Raw genomic sequence first — 19029 nt, 5'->3', positions numbered from 1 at the left:
TCCCGCATCACGCTACCCTCCTCGCTCTCCACAATAGGTCCGCACCCCTCCCCCTACACTATAAAAAAGAAATAATACTTACCGGCACCTGGTTTCGATCCCACGACCCTGCGGGCGGAACGCAAGGTACATGGTGCTCTACCCACTGCGCCACAAAGCCGATACAGAATGGAAGGCTACGAACGCGCCTTATATCCTTGACTCATTCAAACTACGTCAAGAAGCTGCTGATACAACGCATTCACTACCTGTGGGCGGAACGCGAGGTACATGGTGCTCTTCCCACTGCGCCACAAAACCGACACAGAATGAAAGGCTACGAACGCGCCTTATATCCTTGACTCATTCAAACTACGTCAACAAGCTGCTGACACAACGCATTCACTACCACCAACTCCCCAAACACTAAACGTTAACGCAATACACCCACCCCCTATGCGACGCATTTACTCGAGTCCCCCTCGCGGGGAGATGGATGGGCCCTTTTTCTTGGAGTTTCATTGTGGGTGGCGGAATATTTCCGAATCACTTGGGTATTCTGTCTAATTATGTTTTTAATGCTTTAACAAGGGTTTCTAACAAGTGTTGTGCTACTATTTGACAGTTCCGCTAGTTGGATTGCGGAGAAGATGGCTCCAATTCCCGCTTTGCGTTCCTCGTGTGGCAGTGTCATGGAGTCACAAAAATTGCCAGTGTAGTCCACTGCAATGATTGTTGTCTTGGTACTTTCGTACACCATGGCCTCGGGGTATACTGCGTTTGCAAGGTTTTGGGTTTTTCCTGGAAACAATGTGATCTTGTATTGTGCTGTTTCGACCCAATGTTTTTGGTAGGGAAAATTTTATATGGAGTGTCGTTGGATAGGTGACATGGAGAGGAGGGCTATCTTGCGTACGACGGCCCGTGCCGGTTTTTTTTTCTCAGTCGCTTCCTTTGCGTCAGGGGAGTGGCCTCCCTGATCTCTCCAAAGACGTTATAAAGACCCAACTTGCGGACTTTTTCGGCGACCGTGAGAATTGGGAGGTTGAGGGGAGGGGGAGTAAGCCGGTGGCTCATAATGAGTGCTTGGGTGGGTGTTATTATGTGTACTCTCATTTCTGCTGTATCCCTGGTTGGGTCTCTTGCAATGCGGACCAATTTGTTAAAGGTTTTACGTATTTTGGCGATTGTGAAATGGCTATGGCTCTGCCGTTTCTCAGTAGCCGCCGTGCCGATGATTCTTGCGTGAGTGTACTCTGGGATGACATACCGAAATATTTCTTGGGTGGGTTTTCAACTTGGCTGCGTGGCACCACCAATCGTTTGCCCTTCAAAGCTTGCGGCGGTGACAGAGCCGCGGCAAATACGAAAGTTAATTTGAAAGCTAGTGTAAATGACCGCTATATACTGGGCTTTATTTCTTATAGGAGACATTTTAGTTCGTTTCTGCTGATGATCTACTTTGGTTCTTGAGACATCGGTGGTATCTTCTGTCCGATTTTTTAGTTACGGGACACAATGTTGGTGCCGGAATCAGTTCCGATAGGAGACCCGCTTTGGTGTGATGACGTCAGTTGTGGACACGGCTGGCGACTGTCTGCCGAGCATCCGAACCCCGAAAGAATGTAGAACCAACTATATACACTGTGGAGGCGCGGCGCTAGCTGAATTCGCGTATCGTTTCTTTCGTCGCCACCGCATAATCATTTCCCCCTCTTCCCCACTTCACTGGCTGCTTCGCGTGTTCCAGATTCAGGCCAGCCCTCGAAACTTGCTGCCCCAGTCGTAGCTTCGGGTCGCAGCGATGACGAATGTCCGTGGACGCTTGATATGAGCGCGTCCAATAGCGGACGGCTAGCAGCCATGGAAAAAATAAAAAAGTCAGCCTAATGACGCTATCGTGTTAAACATATAATATATGGCTTGCACTGACGTCACTGTAGCTGCCATGCTTGTGAGGTATAAGCACTGCGAAAGGCTGCACACTTATCTGGTGCTCTTATCTTTCGGAGCACTACAAAAGCTGGAAGTGGTTCGCAAGAAAGGGTTGTGATGACGTCATGTGCAAGCTATGTTGTCATAGCGCGTAGTTTCACTTGTTTGTCGTAATTACTTAGTGCACCGTGGAGTTGTAAACAATCCGGAATTCCAGTCTGCTGTTAATGCGCGGGATTCTGCGGTAGGAGTATGGTTAAACAAAGGCGCTGTCACTAGTGTTTTATCGGAACTACACCGCAACGAATTACGGAACGTTGGACTGCTGAAAGAACTACATAACTGTGACAAATTTTATCGCAGCACGTATCGTGGGAAACGATTACAGTTTTACTAAACATGTAGCCTCAAGACGCGTCGCTCCTAATCCATTCAACTTTCACTAAGGTTTTAGCAGCTTTTCTGTCCAACCATGTTATCAGAGGTGAGTGTCAGTTACTTTTTTCTTTGTAATTGTCTTTCTTAATAAGCACGGACACAGAGGATAGAGTCGCCATTATGTAGACGGCCGATGCGATTGTGCGGCCGGGCCGAAATGTATTGCGAAATCTGTCTTTCTGTCTGTCGGTCAGTGCATCTGTTGATTCGTGTGTTCATGTGATACGTACAAGCAGACGAAGGTTATGTACGTGGCGTGTTTATGGTATTTCCGCAAACCGTCCCTTCTGTTCTGTTTGCTTTTGGGTTTTGTTGCCCGCATCTGGCCGCTCCCGGCTGTCGTATCTGTTTTCAAAGCGAAGCACGTGTTCCTTCCCTTTCTTTTGTATTGCGCACAGGCTCTCTTTTAGGGGCGACGCACCTCAGGGGCTCGGGCTGCCATCGTCGTCTCATGTGGTCGTCGTCTCATGTCGCCGTATTCTCGTGAAGTCACGGTACTAGAACCCCGGGACACTCGTTTTTAACTCTTCGCGCTAGAACGTACCTTCTCATTCTAATAAATTCTAAAGACGCCGCGTCATTCCATTCGCCGACGCTCTTTTGCGTACGTCCCTCACTGACTGCTTCTCGACGTATGTGTATTGTTATTAAGGTCTGTGAGGATTACATGTTAGCTCCAATACTCCTTGTTTACTGCACCGCGCCGTTCTTGGTTACATGGCAGTATCTGTTCACGCCCTGTGCGCGGCTTCGGCGTAGTGGAGGAAAACCGCGATTTAGGTTTACAGATATTAGTAAGATTCGTCGCGGTGGCCTGGTCTGAAACCTTAACGCGTTGTCTGACGTCAGCGCCACTGGCGTTACTGCTCCTTGTGCATGAACACGCCCACGACACTGTTCAAAATTATGCTTCCTGTCACGTTAACAGTCACTTACTCTGACCGGAGTCATCTATGGTCTTGGCTATTCCTTTTTACTGGCTACGTGCACAGGCAATCGTCATCGGCGACATCCTAACTGTAACAGTACAGTAGACCAACATGCAACGGTTGTAAATGCTGCACAGCTTTTCGAGCACCGAAGGCCAGCAAGGGTTACGACGTCAGCTTGTGCCGCTAGATTTTACATCCTGCCATGACGAAGAAAAATATTAAACTTGCCGAAGTAAAATGGGCCAACGCTCAGAAGCGCAGTGGCGCACTGGAGGCGACTAACTAGCACAGTGCTACTAGGACACCGAATTTTTCACGCATTCCTTCTTTGCAAAAAAAAAAAAAAAAAGCTGGAAAGATATCCTGCATTTCACCTTGACGCCAGCGTGATGCATGTTCTGGTTAGTTCTTGGTCTGAGGTATTTCGGGTCGGCATCAGAAAGCAGTACGCTGCTGATAAGTTATGACGCAAGACGGGGACGGATGCGAAAAATATTCACTGCTCTTGTTTGTTTTCGGCGCAACTGCGGGAAAGTCTCGCACATGAGTCAAACACACAGGCTCCACTTCCTTGAATAGACGTGTTAGCAACACGCCCATGGTATGCAACTTATTCGTTGCGCATGGATGGACGGGCGTACGCCGTCCTACACCTTGAAGGAAATGCGAAAAATAACGCACTGCCGGGCTGGGATACTTTTATTCTTTTTATCGGCGCTCTTGAAACCACATTTTGCGATGCTTTATGCAGCCGTATTCCGAATTGCTTGCGTGACAAACGCACGCGAAATCCGATGATTGCCAGAATGTGTTACTTTTTGCCCGTAAATTTCAGCATAGTTTTGCAACAGCCGAGAATTTAAGGCTTCGTGGTATTATTAGTATGCTTCCACTTTTCATGTGAACCATTAACCCTTTGATGCCCAAAACGTTTTTTTTGCTAAAGAGTGTGAAAACATTTTTAATGATCTAAAAGGACTTCTGACATAGCAAATATGAAGTCAGAAAACAATTTGGTTCATTAGGACGGACACTAGGACACTCTGGGCCCTGGGAAGCACTGGGCACTGGCTGCCCATATATCGGTTGAACGAGAAAGCTGCCTTGCTCAGCAGGATTTATGGCTCAAGTGAAGGCAATAACGTAAAGCTTGTATTGCTATCATTTGTACTAACAACAAAATTGCACAATTTTGCATGCCTGTCACTAGCCCATTGAGCCCCCGAGCTCGATGCGAGTTGACGCGCATAAACAAGAATTTTTTTTTAGCACACGGAAGTGCGTGCTGCACTCTCTTTTTTGAATTTTTGAAGAACCGGGAACCTTTGTCTGTCAACAGATGTTGTTAAATATAAAAAAAAGCCACAAAGTGCGAGAGAAAAAAGTATTGTTTGAGTTGTTGCTCCTGAGCAACGTTGGACATCTAGAAAGGCGACGATCACACGTAGTTTGTGACATAACCGTGTAGTATAAATATGCGGCTTGAATAATCGGTCAACCTTCCCGGCAGTAAGCACCGCTGTGCGAGAAAAATCACAGCGGCGGGGGCTCGGATTTGTGCGCACGGAGGTTGTATTTTTCCTCGAGACAACGAAAGTTTGATCACGTAGTTCTAGATGTGCGGTTGTAATTATTCTTAGCTGAGTTTGCTTATATGGCTGCAGGCTGAGTGACGATGAAGTTTGCTTGATTGACACATCTTAAAGGAAGCCAAGCCTCTTAGTGATACTGGTAGCGTTCTTGTTGTTCATGCGTTAGCAATAGCCGTAACTTACTGTCACTCGGCTCCACAAACACAATTTGCTTGTAAAATATTGATCAAATGTGCAGCCGTTGGGCACTGCCATCATACTGGTATACTGTATGTTGTCTCACAAATTCATCCTTTCCTGGAAAACGCGCCGCATGACTCCACTAACCCTTCCACGCTAACTGTTTTGCTTCGTTGTAATGCTCCGTGCCAGTGCATGTGAACGCTATTTACGTTTCAAAACAATCCCATAACTACAAAGACGCCGGGATAGGGGGAAAAGTGCGAATAAGTAAGAAGTTGAGATGGTATTGGGCGTTGTATTCTCAGTCTTTCGTTTCACGAGCAACAAAGTTGGTCGTGTTATGTATAGAGAAATTTCATTTTCGGTCTGCGGTGATGTTGGAATAAAGCAAAAACGTCACGTCTGTTAATAAGCAGCCGGCAGGTCTGAAGAATTCGACCATTTTGTCAATTTCACTATTTCACTAAAGAGAGAAACTGTTGGAACTGCTCCGCTGCGTAAAAATGGCAGTAACTTTTCTTCTCACTTCATCTTCACGTAGGCATGTTGAAAGTTCGCGACCGAATTTCAAGCATTAAATTTAAGCACGTACTCGCGCGTGTAGGGTTCGGAAACCTTAGGTATACTCGCACTGTTTTATAATACCTTAAAATGAATTAGGACATTATCCTATTATACTTGATGGTTCTCGAGTGGTTACCGACAGGTGACACTGGAAGTAGAAAGAGGCCATTAACTCGAGCGAGGGATAAAATCAGAAAATCCGGAGACAAAGAACGGTCTGGAGCATCGCAGGACAAGAACGACTGGGGGAAATATGGGGGAGGCCTTCTTCCCGCTGTAGACACAAACACGCCGATGATGATCGTGGCGATGATTAGTTTATCACCTTATACGGCTATTACATTTGGCCATATACCACACCAGTGCAAAGCAGAATGACGTTGCCGTTAAAGGCGATGCATAGTATCTAGAGAACGACTTATGTTCACTGGCGACCCAGCTAGCGCTGGTAGACCGGGCGCAGGCGGCCATGACGTCATATGGGCTTCAGTGAATAAGGAACTACTCCCAATTTAGACGCTCAATAAATGTATTCTCTCTCTCTCTCTTAGTATATATTCTTGTTTCTTTGTTGCGCTTCCGGAACTTAGAATAGTCTGTAACGTTGCAAAAAAGGTTGTTTGCAAATACATCCTGTAAAAACTGAAAGATCCATGCAAATGAACCATAGGTCAACAGTATAACGAACTAAACAAGTACCTAACTAACTGACTAAACTGACTGACAAACTGAGCTAACGAACTAACTAAGCAACTGACTGACTGACTGCCTGACTAACTAACCAAACAAATAAATAAATAAATAAATAAATAAATAAATAAATAAATAAATAAATAAATAAATAAATAAATACCTCATGGACAGCACTGGCTGCCTGGAACCTACAGGTCCTGTTCGGCCCAGTATAGCTTCGCATGTCTCATCGCCCTCCTCCTCTCCTCCTCCGATCTCCCCCCTCATGTCTCGAAGGTGCCGTTTTGCATGGAGATGCGGGCGGGCGACCCCGAAAAGCGTGCCGCTTACGTTTTTCGATGAGGCGACACCCCACCCCGGGGCGTCCCCGCCCCCGCTACGCGAGGCTTCAAAAAGGTTGCGCCAACCCTTGCCCTGGTTCACACCATGGTCACCCGACGAGAGACTTTCCGCGGATGGCGTCTGCCGTGCTGGCGGCCGCCACAGCCGCAGCCCGGGTGCGATCTACCCCGGTGTCGAGGTACGTGCGGCCCCTCCATCTCTAGCTGCGGACTACAGCGGAAATAATGTTTGGAAAGGAAAAAAAAAAAGAATATAGTTGTGAGTTGACGCAACGAAGGAGATGCTATGGTTCACTAGTAAAACCGATGTGTAGTATGATTTGCAATAACGTAAGTTGATTAATGTACGAATAATGTAAGTTGAAGGATACTCATTGCCGAATGTTAGATACTTTACTGGGCACATTACTTGATAACGGTGGGTACATATCGATATTGACGATGTAAAAAAATCACGTGAACCCCCGACCGAACGAGACATTACAGGTCAAATATTTCGAATATTGGTACCCTTTACCCCGTTGTAAGTTATTTGTGGTTCGCGCAGACTGAATTCCATGGTCAGCCACTTTTTTATTTCGTGTCACTGTGCCATCGTTTTAAGTTGGTTAAGTTTGGCTAATTGGTTGTCGTCGCATGCTCGCGACGACACAAGGACGAACGAACGAGGGGCGTTCGCTATGACGTGTCTTTCTCGTTCCGAGCAAGTGTTCCCGCGATACGGCGAACGCTGGAGTTATTTTTGAGGCCATGGTTGGCCACACTCCCTGGGTGTGTATGCTGGCTTGGCGAACGTGCGCTCGAGGCACTCGGCGAACGCTGGAGTTTTTTTTTGGCCAATATTGGCCAATCTCGCTAAGTGGGTATGCTTAGCTTGACGAACGTACGCTCGAAGGACGCGTGCACGAGCATTTGGCCCGTGCGGGAGATTCGGCTCGTTTGGCTGCCCGGCCACTGTGGGTTAACCCTCAATGAAACCGCTGACATATTAGCTAAAACTGCTTTGGCTTTACCGATAGTCGAGGTTCTTCCCCCGTTTTCTTGCGTGTTGTTGGCACGTTATCGCCAATACCTGTTCAATCAAGATGTCTCCGATCATGGTCTGAACACTTCTCCTGAACTTGAACACCTCAGGTACCGCTGGGAGAGAAGTTTATGCCAAACTCGCTTGTGCGAAGTATTGCTAACTTCTTTTCGTTGTGGTGTGCCGCCACTTAATCGGTATTTATACAGGGAAAATCTTATAACATCCCCTTTGTGCCACTTTTGCCCAGAAATTGAATCCGAAGAGCATTTCTTTCTTTTTTGCCGCCGATTTTCTAACCATTGGAGAAGGCTGCTAGAGATTCCCCTGCTACGTCTTGGACTACCTTTGACGGTACCGGTGCTTTTGTCGTTTCGGGGGACTAGGCTGGGCCGATGACATAGGGACGTGTGCAACGCCATCCACTCCTTCATTTCGGAGACAGCTCGTCTGCAGTGTTAAAAACATTCCGATTAGGCTGAATTTTACTATAGTTTTCCTACTCTTCTCTCTGTTGTTTTTTTCGTGTTTTCTCTCTCTCTCTCTCTCTCTCTCTCTCTCTCTCTCTCTCTCTCTCTCTCTCTCATTAACCTAGACCAAATTCTTTGTTCTGCTCCATTATTTTGCCTCGCATGATTGATTGTAATGAAAACATAACTCTTCTTGGCCAATCCCCCTAAGTGGGTATGCGCCATTTTTGGGGCCACCACCACCACCTTTCCCGGTACTTTTAACTGCGGACACCATACACAAACGATTTGCTCAACAGCTTCGCTGTTAAAACAAAACAAAATGGCGGCTTCAGTTATCACCGCGCTGATCGATTTGCATCTCGAGGAGTGAGTGAATCGGCAGCATCAGTACGGCTTTCCATCACCGGGGGAAGCGTTTCGATATTAATACCACATCGGCATGAACTGTGTGCGCCAAAAGCAGCAGACGGGCAGCGCAGGGCGGTGACGGCAATGAAAATGATAGCGCCAATACGTTTAGTAAGTAACGTTGAAACACAGAGCTAATTTATGTTACTAAGACCAATGAAAATGAATAAATGGATAGGAAAAAAATCCCGGGCCACCTCCACTAACGTGAAACCTTGGGAGGGGCGAAGTACGCATGCAGTGTATAAGTGTATTCTTGGCGCCTTGGTGTTTTTGCTCACAGAGATGAAACTGATGGGGGGCAGAGATATACAGCTTTGCTGTAAATGTCTCTTGTCCATGAAGCACGAAGCTCTCTTGCGCGAGGCGTGTTGTTTTAGTACGCTCGTTACGAAGCGCTCCAGCGCGAGGCGTAAACGAGTGCCCCGTGTTTCTTTAGTACGCGTTACGTTCTAGCGCGAGGCGTAAACGAGTTTCCCAGTGTTTTAGTACCGTGACCACATCAGGTAACGATTACGACGACGACGACGACGACAGGAGACGTCAACAGCCCCAGCCCATAAGGGGCTTCGCCCCTAAAATGCGCCAATACACTTTGTACTCATGGTTAACAAGCGAAGCTGTAACGTGCGGCAGCCGGGGGTTTACCGTGTTCTCCTCGTTATGGGCTGTATGCTCCCCGGGAGTACACCTGACGTCTGACTTCCGCATCTTGAAGGGACATGGCCGTTGATGTTCACCATTGCCCTGTTGACGCTGCTCCGCCCGCGCCGCCGCCTCTGTCTCTGCCCGCCGTTTTCTCTCTTCCTGTGCTTCCCGCAGTATCTCGCTGCGCGCGCGCTCTGCTGCGAGGAAGACTTTTTCGCTCCCTCCGATGCACCGCTCCCACTTACCAGGGTCAGTAGATGCGAGAGTGCAGCTACGCCATCTATAAACCCAACCAATATCTACCCTCATAATTCCAACTCCTCTCCAACTGCGTATTTTCACGCATTCGCACGAGGTTCCGCAGGAGGTGGTTTTGGAGTGCACGGGACAGGTGGATTTTCATTTTGCTTAGTCAAATACAGCTTCGATCTGAATGAAAAGCATTGCGTCATGGTCTTTAGTGCGAGAAACGCCTTCCGCTGGCATTGGGACCAATGTTACTAGATCGCTTTGCAGCATTAACGCTGGTTGGAACTACAGAAATGTGTTCCTTTTGTTGTTGCAGTTTTCGTCTGTATTCTTAGAAGTATTTTTGTATTCTTTCTAAGTAATACAAGGTATCGTTGTGGTGATTTGGTAAGCTAAGGGTGAATTACATGGCATAGCAAGAGTTTCACGACTGACTTCTGGAGAATCTACGCAAGGTGGTTGATCGCCCGACGAGGTATCTGGAAGATGATGTCCAGGAGAGACCTCTCATGAGGTACAAGGTCTGCAATGGAAACTGTAAACGGAATGATGACACGCGTTTATAACGCGTGCGATATTCCTTTAAGCGTGTTTAAGGCAGTGTCGACTGCCGCACGTTCGTTATCACCAGCGTCTGCCCTGTTTCACAACAAAATGAAATACATTATATACCCCGTGTGGCAGTCGTTGTTACCCACAACACAAGCCCGATCGTTTTCAGATATTGTGCTTGAGGTTTTCTGAATCTCTTGTTTTGATACCAACAAAACACCCGTGCTTTGAGGCTTACTAGGGCAGTGAGATGAATACTCATTGCGTCTACCCGTTTTAATTCTTACTACGGTACATGACCTCAGACTTGTTTATTACGCCTTGTGTGGCCATCTTCAGCGCACAATGAAGAAGTAACGTGCTCTTGGGTGGGCGTGATGTCCCATTATGTCCCCAGAAAACTCCGCTCTGCCGCGATGTAAAATGCCTGCAGCGCCAGTTACCTTGCCGTACCCAAGAACATACTGGAGAAGCTGAAATCGCATCAAAGAGGTGTCTGACGCCTGTGTCATCACAGTTGAACACGTTATTATTTGACCTCTGATGATTGCAATGCAACAGGTAATCGATAAATCACCTGCATGAAAGAAGTAGGATGATTAGAAATAAACGTTCAGTGGACATGGTTTATCGCCAGGTGGGATACGTCCTTAGTCTAGGAAACCTTGAGTCTGGGCGGCCTGTCTCGCCCGGTCTACCAGATGTTGTTGGTGATCTGGATTTCAGCTGGTCGTCCGACCCTTCCACTGCTCAGTTGAGGAGTTTATTTATTTATTTATTTATTTATTTATTGTACCCTCAGGGTAAAAATACATTGTAGAGGAGAGGGGCAATAATAATCAAGTAAGAAACTATACAAGCACAAAAATACTTCGAAAAGAACATTAGTGAAGAACATCAAGTTTGTATGGGCTGTTTACTGGGTTACAACTCAGTGCACAGTTAAAACATAAACAAAACAAAAAAAAAGCCTTGGCAGTCAAATAGAAGCAACGTAAACGCTTCCAAATAACGAGAACACAAACCAGTGGTTAGACTTTCCACCGAACAGCGGGTAAAAAGGAAAAAAAATGGAAGAAAAATGTACAGACGCGAAAAAGAGGCCCTTATTTCAACAACGCATGCCCACACAAGAACAAGAAACGGTATATCCAACAATCTATAGCGTTATCGTGTACACTAGGAAAAAAAAAGAAGAGAATCATTTTGGCAATGCCAATTTACAGATAATTTTGAACAGAGCCCGCGCATGCTCATACAAAACAAACAAAAACAGCAGCACAGAAGGGCACATAAATCACATTCCACAATGCTGAATTTCCGCATGCCGTATATGACACTGCAAGGGTAACATAGCGGGAACCGGAGTTGAAAAAGTTAAACGAAAGTAGAACACTATGGCGTGAGTAAATTACTCAAGGCATTTTTAAAGAGAGTCGGATTGACTATGCTGGTGATAGAATGGGGAACACGATTCCAGTCATTACATGTTTTGGGCAAGAATGAGGTTGAATGTGTGACGGTATTTGAATGAGGAACATAAACTTTCTGGAGATGGTTTTGGCGCGATGAGATGTAATTTGGAGGCCTTATCAGATAGCATGCAAAGCAAGATTATGATAGTAGATTTTGTGAAAGAGGCAGAGCTGGGCGTTTTTCCTTCGGGTAGCTAGTGCGGGAAGGCCCAAGTGAAACTTCATCTGCGTTACACTGGATGTGCGATGATAATTACCAAAAATGAAACGGGATGCACGGTTCTGAACTCGCTCAAGCATGTCTATTAATGTGGAGTGACCAGGGTCCCACACTGAGGACGCATATTCAAGTTGAGGGCGGATTTATGTCGTGTACAGGAGCAGTTTTAGAGCTGCAGGAGCAAGGAAGAAATTTCTGCGGAGGTACCTTTTGCTGTGATATGTTCGATATGAGTATTCCAGGAAAGGTTGTCAGTGATGTAAACACCAACGTAACGGTACGATGTTACAGGATCTAATGGGGAATTGCTTAGGTAGTATGTTGGAGGCACATCACCTTTACGGCTTATTCGCATAACTTTGCATTTCTTAATGTTTAGCTCTATTTGCCATGTTTGACACCAAGATGTCACAGTGTTTAGATCGGTCTGAAGGTTTGTAATATCCGAGTCACTAGTAATTTTATGGGAGATGACACAGTCGTCAGCAAATAAATAAATTTGAGAGTGAATGTGACTAGGCAAGTCGTTTATATAAATTAAAAAGAGTAAAGGTCCAAGTACCGACCCTTGGGGGACGCCTGAAAGAACGGGGGCTGTGGGGGAGTTGAAATCATTGGCGTTGACAAACTGTACACGTGAAGTTAAAAAGGCATGGATCCATCCGATTATTAAGGGCTCGATATTTAAGTTGCTCATTTTGTAAAGGAGGAGTGAATGATTGACCTTGTCAAAGGCTTTCGCAAAATCTAAGAATACGCAGTCAGTTATGTAATCATTGTTTAGATTTTCATGTAGCTGGTTGGTAAAGGATACTAAGTGAGTGTCGCAGGAGAAATTTTTGCGGAACCCGTGCTGAGCGACTGTGAAAAAGTTGTTGCTTTCAAGGAAACGGGTAAGCTCGGAAAAAATTACATGTTCCATTAAGTTACAGGGCACAGGAGTAAGTGAGATGGGTTGGGATTTGTGAGAGTTGGGAGTTGGGATTTGGGACTAGAGATTGTGTGTGACGACACTACCACACCGCGAGGCAGAGAGTGCACGGCTCTAGGCAAAATTTAAAATTGTATTTCGCATGAAAGTTAAAAGAATTGTATGACTGCAACAGTACCTACTTCCCTCCGCTATCATTCAGGAGAAGCAAGGCCTGAAGAAACGAGAAGACAGCACACCCTCATAAAAGCCCCTAAGTAAGAGAGAGAATAAACGTTTAATAGAGCAAACGGTAGTCCTTAAGCCGTTACTCAGTGGGTTGGTTTCGCCTCAGTCCAGGCACCATTGGGCCTTGGCTGCAGCCCTGGCACAGGTGACCAGAAAGATCTGGTCAGCGTGACGGGAGCTGGTCAGCAACCCCCCCCCCTCCCCTCTCCCCCCCCCCCCCCCGCTGCTCTGGGGAAGGGCTGGGATTGGATGTGAGCGATGGGGTGTTTTGACAGGCCCACACTATGTGGTAGATGGTATTAAGAGAGGGGCAGAAGGGACAGGTGAGGGTGTATTGGATAGGAGGAATGACGAGGAGGATGGGAGCGTTGTAATAGGTGTTTCTAATGGACGACAGATGATTGCTTCCTACATGGTTAGTTGGAGATGAGGTTGAGGCAAAGTGGGGCGAAGGTTACGATAATGATGGAGGATGTCGTGGTAGCGTCATGGAACAGCGGGAGGAGGAAGAGGAGGCTGGGCCATGGGTTCTGACCCCGAGGGAAATGCCCGGTGTGGAAGGGCGCGAGCAGCGGCGTGAGCCGCGTAATTTCCCTCGAAGGGGCCCAGGGGTGCAGATGATGTAGAGCTCTAGAAGAGGATTGGTGGATGCGAGTATGCGTAAGGCGGAAAGCGAGATGCGTCTACGTTGAATGTTACGGCAGCCTTGCTGGGAATCTGTGATAATTGTAAGGTATTCGAAGCCAGTGGGAGCGGTGATGGCTAGGGCAATTTCTTCGGCAGTAGTGGTTGATGTGGAGAGATTCGTGAGGGAGGTGAGAAGTGTGCCCTCTGAGTTGACAACCGCCAGAACACGAGCCTGGCGTGACGGGTAGAGGGTAGTGGGTAAGTGAGTATGGGAGTGAAAGTAGAATTGGGGTCGAAGATGTCTAACCCGGGAGAGTCTTCTAGCTTGGTTGAATTCTGGTTGCATATTGTTATCAATTTTGGATACAGTAATGCGGGACCAGATTGAAGACGGAATGCATTGAAGGGCTTGTGAAGCAGGTAGTGCATGTCGGGTAACCGAGGGTCTGAAGGACGTGTCAGCTGGAGTGGTAAGGAGGAGTCTGGTGAGTTGGCTGTTGGGTTGAGCTTTTAGGAGTTCTTCGAGGGCATTGTATATTCCGAATTGAAAAGAAGCACAAGTAGAGGTTTGAGCGGGGAGGCCAAGTCCTATTTTTAAAGCTTTTCGAGTTAGTATGTCGACTTTGTCTCGTTCCTTGTGTTTCAGGGTGATGTATGGGGTGGAATATGTGATGCGACTAATTAAATGTGCGTGAATTAGTCATATTGTATGGTCTTCTTTTAGGCCTTGACGTTATTTTGTGATGCGTTCGACGAGATGGGTAAGTTCAGGTACCCGTACTCATCGAGAGACTCATTAACAACCAAATAGTGCACTACCAGGTGCATATTGAACCATATCTACACCCAGCGCAATCTGGCTTCCGCCCGAATCTCGGCACTACCGACAGTCTATGGCTGCTGCGACGTGTCATTAATCGTTCAAGCTGTTCGAGACTCCCGGACTACGTACTCGCACTTGACCTCCGAAAGGCTTTTGACTATGTTAGCCAGAGCGCCATCCTCGGTGAACTTCCTAAGGCCTTTCCTAGCCAACTAGCACAGACATGGGTTCGAAACTTCCTGGAAGCCCGCCCTATAAGTTAAGGAACATTCCCAGGTTGAACCCCTAGTACATTCTACCTCGACAGAGGATTTTCTCAAAGCTTGATCCTCAGTCCCACACTCTTCAATCTAGCCATGACCCTTCATTATACCAAATTATCAGGAAAACAATGGCCCTACATCTCTATGACATTCAAGTCCGCATAGACTGGACTCCTGGTCACGATTCGGCGGCATCCGGGAATCAGACAGCCCACGAAGCCACGCAGAAGGCTTGCTTTTTTTTCTCCTCCTCTGACTCCGCGGTCTGCCAGGCTTCAGACCTTCCTGACAGCTTCGACACGACCGATAGCACCAGCATAGCCCCCGCCATCCGCATACACAGGCGCAAACATGAAAAGAAACTCCGACTCAAGCAACTTATTGCGAGGGACCACGTTTCCATCCAACCTTGCTTTACAATAAACCAAGAAATATTTATTAACAGATTCGGTACAGATTCATCATTTTAACCAGAAACAATCCGCAAATGGTACCCTCCCCCTCCGCCTCCCCCCCCCCCCCCCCCATAAACCCGAAATGTCCACACTGTCAGCCAGCTATCAAGGATGATTTGCACCACCTGGTCTGGGTATGCCCCAAATTCTCTCGATACCGAAATTTCACTTCCCCACACCCAGATTCCTAAACCCATATCAATCCCATCACATTAGATAAACACACCCACCATCAAACTCATCATTCAGTTCACCGCTATGAGTGGTATAGCGCGAGTTATATAGCGGTGGCATACACCAGTAAATGGGCCTTTCAATGCTGTACGATCGTCCTATGAAAAACTAATGCCGCATCCCGACGACCACGAACTCATGACGAATATCTTTCATCCATAAATCTTCCCCTCCGAACTCCCCCATGGGGCCCCCGGCCTTCCCTTCTTTAATAAAAGATTTAACAACAACAACCCTTGCGCCCTGGTTGCAGCCTTGGCACGGGTGACCAGAAAGATCTAGTCAGCGTGATGGGAGCTGGTCAGCCCCCCCCCCCCCCCCCCCCCACACACACACACTCTACCAAGTCCTGGGGCCTCCCTTGGCAATGAAAAATATTTGCTTAATCCCGCAACGGACGGAAACAATTATGAAGCTTAACATCGAACTTTGCTATTGTCGAGAAGTAAAAGCTTTGCCAACGCACTGGAAACTAGGACCGTCTCTTAAATGTCTTCCACGGCGCTGATACCTACAGATATCTGGTTGCTGACGGAATACGCAGCTTACCAAAACTACCATACTTTGTACCATGCAAGCCCTCATTGCAAGTATTGTTTCGGGGCATTAAGTACATTCCCTGCAAAAAGGACGCTACATTTGCTGCGCTACGCAGGAATCATCATAAAAGAGGGCAGATGAAGAAGACGCTGACGGTGACGAGCGTTAGTTTGTTCCCTTGCTTGCCCGGCGCTCTTTTTCACCGTGTCTTCTGCAAATAAACCTTTACTGTACCATACTGTAAATACACCTTTGTAAATTTTGCTTTATCTCGAATCAATATTATACCCCGGATAGAGCCGCAAGACAATCAGGGCGTGATAATCTCACTTAGAAGCAAAACATTTGTAGAATTGTAGCAGACAGTTGCAGCAGTTCAAGCAAAGCGATAGCTGTAGCGCCGCCCTTGCCAACCGAAATTCAAATCTTGTGGAGGCCCGTTCTGTTCGCTATGGCATCGCCTTGTGCGGCTCGCCCTTGGCGTTATGGAGCCCGTGACCTGTTTCAGACTGTACCGTATCCCTCTAGGGATTTGTTTGCGGACCGTTTGCTAGAGAACTGCAACAAGACCCCCGCACGCCAGAACTTAGGCAGACAGGCTCGCTAAGTGCGTATTATTAAGCGTTAAGTGCCATATTGTGCTAAAAGCCAGCGTTGCTGTTCTTAAAAAAAAATGACCACCGCTGTTAAAAGTAAATAAAGCACATTTGTGTTCGTATTCGACTGGAACCTAGGTCTTCATAACTGGAACAGGGTGCATCAAAACCACGCTACTTCAAGACATTGCAAGCGGTGGAACGTGAGTTGGCGTAGTGCATGCGGCGCTGACATGATATAGTGTGACAGTAGTGACGGCACGCGTGTAGGACAAGTGCACGCAGCCACGGATACCTATGATCCTAGAAAAGATGTAGGGTGAAGTGTAGGAAGCCTGCCCGTTGAAGTATACAACCGAACCAAAACACGACGAAACAAAAGCAAAGAAAGGGGCGCAAATAAAACGTACCATTAAGAAAGTCTGATGGGTATCGCCAGAGGAAGGCCTCCTGGTTTCGCCTTCAAAGCACGTGAGCAGGCATAAATGGTCCCGAGGAATTTTTTTGCAGCTATTTGCAGCGGAAGTTTTTGCACACGGAGAGACATCTCTGGGTGTTCACTAGGTAAAGTGAATGGCAGACACATCATGCGTGAGAGTAAATTTCTACCCATACCGTTATCCCAAATGCAGGCAGGACGAGTTCGAGTTGCAAACGCCAACTGTTCCAGTATCTGGCCCTGGTTTCCATCTTCTCCCTGTGTGTGGCGCCCGGCGCGGAAGCATTCTTCATCAAGAAAAAGATCAAACTGCTCAAGGCCAGCAAAGGGTGAGGATACATTGCGGCAAACTCCACGTTTGAAGGTTGGCGCGTGGCGCGCCCGTAAGTCCTACGTGGCGTTGCAGCGATTGTATGACATCGCTTTAATGTAGAGATTGTAGGCCGGGAAAGTTGTACAAATATTACGTCCACTTTAGTTTAGATAACTGAGTATATGGGGCTTTGAAAAAGCAAACGCTATGTGGACCATGAGAACAAACAGTGCCGAATTTCAATTGCTCAAAGTAGAGTTCTCGTTTGCGCTCAAGGTTTTACGTCCTACAGGACCCCACCGGCAACAAAAAACTTCTGTATGAGCTTCATGTTACAGTGTCCCTGGCGCACACTGCACTGCATCGGTCTTGCTAACGCCGTTTCGATTTCGCCCATGCGCTGTAGTGGCGACTACATTAAGTAGGCACGTGCTATTCCCTACTGTTGCCGTTCATCTGACAGAGATTATGCTGGGTCTTAAAAAAACTATGCAAATGAAAATGCCTCTACCCTCTCCACCAAGTATAACGGGCTTTGCCTATCTTGCAGGAAGTTCGGAGTGCTGGGGCATCGCCCTTACCAGCAGCAGCAGCCTGTGGCAGCAGTTGCGTGGCCCCAGCCCCACTGGGCGCCGCCGTCGCCGCCGCCGCCACAGCCGGTGCCAGCGAGTCCGGCCGTAGTGGCGACCCCGTGGAACGCCCCTCCAGACTACAGTTCTGCTTGGGTGCAGCAAGCGCAAGGCTGGCAGCCTCCAGTGCCACACCAGCAGGCCTGGCACCCTCCTCCACAGCAGGTCTGGCACTCTCAACCTCCGCAACAGGCCTGGCAGCCTCCCCCGCAGCTGTCTCAGCAGCCGCCATCGACGACATTTGTGGCTGCCGTGCACACGCCGAGTCACGGCGCCGTCGCCCAGCAGTTCGCTCTGGCAGCTAAGCACCGGCATCGACCCTCGCAGGAGTACGAGTTCGCGGTGCAGTGCCCCTACGAACTGTACGTCACGGACCAGCAGGACAACAAGGACCGTTGGTGACCGAGCCTTCATTCGATGCTTAGATAATAAATGGAAGATGTCGTGAAGGGTTCAGCCAGTTGAAACGATGGATCGCCAGAACCAGCAGGTCATGGTTATCTGGGGGTACGCAGGATGACGAAATGCTAAGAATAAAAATTCCGCTCCGGTTGTGACTACACTGCAGGGGTTCTACTTGCCCAAGCTATCATGTTGAGGCGGGGGGAACGCCCATGGATGAAAGTATTACGTTAGACAGTATGAAGAGCTCTGGCGAACGCTCTCTTGTAACTGACTACTATTATTGCCTTCTAGTTATTCTTGATATCTCTGGTTTTCGTCAATAGAATGGGACTCCCCTCGTGCTCACTACGATATGGTGTCTATTGCTGAGACAATCAGGATAACAAGGTTTGGACTTCTCGTAAACTATGAACAATATTTGTTGAGTGGACAAATGTGTATGAATGTAAGCCTTTCATAATTTCGTTTCATGAGGTGTCACTCAATCGATGCAGCGCAGAGCACTTTAAGGTACATTGTCAAAGTTTTCAAGGCGATTCCGAAAGTGCACAGGCGGCAATAAATTCAATGTACAATGTCTCGAGTGAGGCTGAAACGTTTTAAGCCGAAAAGATAGAAAAAAACGCCTTTGCTTCTTACTGTCATAAAAAATTTTGTCACAGTTAAAGGCTAAGCTTATTTTTTCAATTTTTTGTTGACCAGAAGAGTTAGGTTTAGAACATAGAACAGAACAGAACATAGAACAGAACAGGTTTAGAACAGAAGAAGGGTTTGAACATTTTGAGGAATGCTGCACATTTCTTATAAACAACGTGTTTCCGGCAGTCGAGACCTAATATA

At 47.3% G+C, this 19029-nt stretch overlaps 1 protein-coding gene across 1 annotated transcript; it reads left to right on the top strand.

The window, feature by feature from the left end:
- Positions 1–6693: 6693 nt before the first annotated feature.
- On the top strand, positions 6694–18344 carry LOC144175809 (uncharacterized). Its single transcript, XM_077704808.1, has 3 exons — positions 6694–6836; positions 17036–17171; positions 17706–18344. Exons 1-3 carry the CDS (start codon positions 6743–6745, stop codon positions 18184–18186), a joined length of 711 nt encoding a protein of 236 aa, XP_077560934.1. The 5' UTR covers positions 6694–6742; the 3' UTR covers positions 18187–18344.
- Positions 18345–19029: the final 685 nt, after the last annotated feature.

Source organism: Haemaphysalis longicornis, unplaced genomic scaffold (assembly GCF_048455015.1).
Source record: "Haemaphysalis longicornis isolate Haplotype H1 unplaced genomic scaffold, Haemaphysalis longicornis Haplotype H1 scaffold_3, whole genome shotgun sequence".
Lineage (NCBI taxonomy): Eukaryota > Metazoa > Arthropoda > Arachnida > Ixodida > Ixodidae > Haemaphysalis > Haemaphysalis longicornis.
This window is presented reverse-complemented; position numbering and strand designations above follow the sequence as displayed.